This window comes from Bactrocera tryoni, chromosome 5 (assembly GCF_016617805.1).
Source record: "Bactrocera tryoni isolate S06 chromosome 5, CSIRO_BtryS06_freeze2, whole genome shotgun sequence".
NCBI classification, from domain to species: domain Eukaryota; kingdom Metazoa; phylum Arthropoda; class Insecta; order Diptera; family Tephritidae; genus Bactrocera; species Bactrocera tryoni.
Genome location: NC_052503.1, coordinates 27064974 through 27069742, shown reverse-complemented (window position 1 = coordinate 27069742; position 4769 = coordinate 27064974). Strand labels below are relative to the sequence as shown.

Here is a 4769-nt window from a genome sequence, read left to right as displayed (position 1 = left end):
GCGCATATGTCTAGTAATATGAGTGAAGCGTAGAAATCAGCAAACAAAATATTATTGATTCGATGGACAAATGTCAAAGCGGCAATCAACCGGAAAATTTGTTTTGAATAATTTAGTCGGACAATGTCCTGCGGTAGGATTAAGACCGGTAAGCAGCAAGCTCGCACAGCTGGACGAAAGTATCTAACCTATACAGAAACATATGAATATACCTACACACATCAAACTGGGCTATTCATAGTATCAATTGTTGTTTTTGCTTTATGCAAATGCTACGCGGACAGCGGCGACGCACAAAAGGACAACCACCCCTGTTGCAAGGACATAAAACCAAAGCGTCCAAGACATTACAACATTTCTTGTTACAGAAGTTACAATAACTTGTGCACAGGTAACCTACTCTTGTAATGATAGCTGAGCAGCGCGTGCAACCCCTAAGATAAGCGCTGCTTGTGTCTGGACTAGCTTTAGCTTGGCCTCATTTGCATAGCCATTGCAGTACTACATAAGTATGACCGTCGTCCTCGTAACAAAATTAATGCCGCATCACCTTAGAAGATTTATAATCATCTTCTAGAACTGGTTTTCCTATCGGTGAATGTCCTAGATACCACGTTTACTTGGCGCGCCGTGACAGACCGTCATACCAATAGACCAACCGACTGAACGATCGCCCATCTATCCACCCGAACTGACCTTTTATCATCGCAAAACTTGACTGACCACTTTTGGCGTGAGAAACAAACTGTAAATAAATAGAAACTCTGTAGCCATAGTAATTTACAGCTACACCTTTAACTGCACTACTTACCCCTACTCTCGAACTCGGCTGCATTTTTGGTTGTAAGCGCTTCTTTCATAGGCGCCCAACTATCCAACATTCTAATGCAAATGAAGCATGCAATTCTTGAAGATAATTTTTTATTTTTGTTTTTGCATTGTATTGCATTTTCTGTTTCCATTTCTCTCACTCTCTCTTTCTCTTTTTATTAATATATACACATATTCTGATACACTAACACTCATTAAATCATATTTGCATATCAAATGGAATCTTTTCTGAATGTTACCTTCTAATTCTGTTAGCATAAATACTTAAGAATTGCGTAAAGTCACGTTTCGGTGGCGCCTCAACGTAGTTTTCCTTGCGTCAAATCCCAATGGTGCTCACCGTAACCGCCCGTCGCATCAGCCCATACGATCTGCAATAAAATATGTGATATTTCATTCAGTATTCACGTTAAGTGCTTGGATGCGCTTTGTGCGCATGCGTAGAGAAAATTTGCATTTGCTCAAGTCACGCTTGAAATGCGTTTGCATATTGCATATAAGGTTGTGATTATTTAAGCAATTCAGCCCAAAAGTGAATCACTCGTACTCACCTCGCCGCGATGACGATTGCCGTTGTTGTTGTTGTTTAGCGATTCGAAACGTTTCTCAAAGCGTTTTTGTGGTTGAAATTCGACATGCCCGAAACTCTGTTGTTGTGGATTCTTAAATCGCATGTATATATCACTAAGAGACAATAAAAATAATAACCGAGGTTAAAAGCATAGCAATAAAAATTGTTTAGTAAAGAGTTTAGTTTTGGGACAATTTCAATTCCGAAAATTTATTAATGCCTAGTTAGCTCCAGTTGTGGACCTTTAGTTTTCTTTCATTGGGATGGTGAGCAATTTTCGAAAAAATTAAGAATATTTAAATAATATATATTTCTGGTACCAATTTTGCAAGATATGACGATAACTTTTTGATTAAATTTTAATTTTATTATAAAATAGTAATGGGTATAAATACGATCTTTTAGAAAAATATTCCAATTGTTGACCAAAATGTATAAATGATATTTATAGTAATTTACATACAAGTTGGGCTCACGGAATCACACTGCAAACACAATTGGGGTACTCACAACCCGTTCAAAAGCATCGTAAAATCGTAAAATTATAAATTTTTACACTTGTTTAAAAAATTGTTGTTGGATTTCATACAAAAATGAGTTTACACATTTACAATTCTCAATGCTATGTTTTCGAATTGTTATAACTTATAACTTTATGAGACTTGTGAAAACCCTAAATATATGAAGTGTCTTTGAAAAAAAAATTTATTCATTCGTCTAAATTATTGTTGCCGACTTTAAAATATTCACCATTCGAAATTATGGACTTATGCCAGCGCTCCTTAAAAATGTCGCAGCGCTTCTTAAACTCAAGTTTTAGGATAGCTTTTAGAACTTACAGCGAAATTCATCTACCTTGTGAAACGACGGCCCTTTATGGTTCTTTTTGTTTTCGTTTATAGGCCATCACCATGTCTGGCGAATATTGAGGCACGGACATTGTTAAAGTATTGTTTTTTGCCCAGAATTCACGAACAAGCTACGAAGTGTAAGACTTTAACAAAGGACAATCGCCAAGCTCATAAAAACACGTCCAACCTTGGTTGCAAATTTGGCGAAAACCTTTTGAAGAATCAATGTAGTATGCGACGATGCAAAAAACAAGAGTTGTCGGCCCATAGTTCTAGCCTCTTTTTACGAATAGACGCGCAAGCGGCGCATTACACTTAAATAGGATTCCTTATTGACAGTTTGGCTAGTCGGAATGAATTCGTTGTGCAGCTCACCTCGATAATCGAAAACAACTGTCAACATAGTCTTGATGTTTGACCAACTTTGACGTGATTTTTCTGGCTTCGGCTCACCTTTGCCACGATATTCGGCCGATTGATCGTCTTGTTCCGGATCGTAAGCACATATCCAAGACTCGTCGCCAATAATAACATGACAGACATCCTGATAGTCGAAAGGCATTGTTTCAAAGACGTTAACATGACGCTCTTTTTAGAAAAAAATTGAGTGATTTTGGACAAATCGTGCTCTTGCTTTTCTTAGGCCCAAATCATCTTTCAAAATGGTTTTCACTGACCCTTCTGGCATTCCAACGATGCCAGAAAGACCGCTGACTATTAAGCGTCGATTTTTGCGAAATTTAATTATTAAAATTTAATTATTTAAATTATCTTATTATTTTTTCCCACAGTAGTATATCAGCAGAATATTTCCGAAATCGCGAAATTTTAAAAATTCTTTTAAATTTATATCAAAAACTTTAAATAGTAGTAAATACTTACTGAAAAGATTGCGTCTGCTGAATTATTTTAGGATGCTCTCTTTGATCCTGCAAATTATGCACATTCTCTTGCGGTACTCGCTGTGTTCTTCTAGCGGTTAAGACTATCGGCAAAGCTTTGTCAATAGCGCGGAGGGTATTTGAATCTTTCAAATCGTTTTGTGAAAGGTCAGCATTGTAGCTCGAATTCGTGTAGCGTCGCGGGCGCAAGTCCTGTGTGTGTTTGTTCCCCAAGTGTAATACACGATGACTAAATGAAAACGGCGTTAAATACTCCGAGTGCTGCTTAAGTTCTCGCTTGGCGGTGGCGACAGGCGGTTCCAACATTGTTAGTTGCGTATTCGGCGGAATAACTTGGAAGTAGTTACCGAGATTACGATATTTGGCCACATCAGGCGGCGTGGTACGCAGTGACGGCGCGTATTTTGGTTGACTGTAACCATATGTCGGCAACTGACCGTAGAGAGCCGTTGCATTGAGTGTCGCAATTGGATCGCTGAGATGCAATTGATCATTGGTGTTGTTAGTACCCGAAAGACGGATGTGTGGATCGCGGCGTGCGTGCGAGTATTGAGCGCCACAATGGGCACTCAACAGTTGTAAGGTTAAAATTATAATATACAACATGTTTAAAGTTAAACACTTTTCGCTTTCTAGATTTGAACTACTTGTATCTGCGAAATTTCTTCGTTCCCAACTTGAAAATCTTTAACCATGGACGGCGTATGAAAGCTCACAATGCTGAAATCTGGTTGACAGTCGCATTTATAGCCACCGTGGTGCTGTGTAATCAAACCCTTTGAAGCGGAAGTTTTCTGAATGCCATAGAGGACCACTTAACCGTGGCACAGCGCACCACTAACATCTAAACCGATTTCTGTCATTTCTCCACGATAATATATGTACACACAGACAGCTTTTCTTGGCACAATTCAGCGGAGTGTGAAATGACTGATGACGTATTCAACGTCTTTGAATTTGAAAAAGAAAATGGAAAAGAGCAAGTCATTGACGACAGATTCCAATCAAAATTCACGATGATTGTGCAATAGAAAATATAAGATTATAATAACTGCACTGCATTGAATTGAGGAGTGAGTGAAAATTAAGGCATAAATAGAAAGATATTATTACAAATGTATATATTCTCGAGCTTCTTTTTAGTAGTCGGTACTTTTATAAATACGCCTGCATTATACCTTATTACATATATTAACAGATATGCTTATACCACATTCCCACTAAGCGTGGACCTGTTCACATTAAGGAGATCATGATCTTAGTCATTGGATAAACCATAAAATATACATGTACCATAAATGACAAGCCTGAAGAGTGAGAGCCGGTTTAGCCATACAGGTCTGTCAGTATATACGCACACTAGTCTCTAAGTTTTTGATGTAACGGTCTGAACCTTCGCACACGTCCTTTTCTCCAAGTCTGTAACTGCTCATTTGTTAGAACCGCCGAGACCGGACCACTTCAGCATAGAGCTGCCATACAAACTGGCTTATCAAAATCGAGTTCTTTAGATCGCGCCACTATAACGTATTCAAACTGACCTTTCAAAGCCAAGATGAAGATCGAGAGACGATTTAAAGGGTTGATCTCTTCATGTGAATAGAAGGCTATTTA

General features: G+C 38.3%; 1 protein-coding gene across 1 annotated transcript; it reads right to left on the bottom strand.

Moving 5' to 3' along the window:
* Positions 1 to 1130: 1130 nt before the first annotated feature.
* LOC120776990 lies at positions 1131 to 3761 on the bottom strand. Its single transcript, XM_040108090.1, has 3 exons — positions 3136 to 3761; positions 1383 to 1515; positions 1131 to 1202 (listed from the first exon to the last, which is right to left on the bottom strand). The coding sequence occupies exons 1-3, from the start codon at positions 3759 to 3761 to the stop codon at positions 1131 to 1133; spliced, it is 831 nt and encodes a 276-aa protein (XP_039964024.1).
* Positions 3762 to 4769: the final 1008 nt, after the last annotated feature.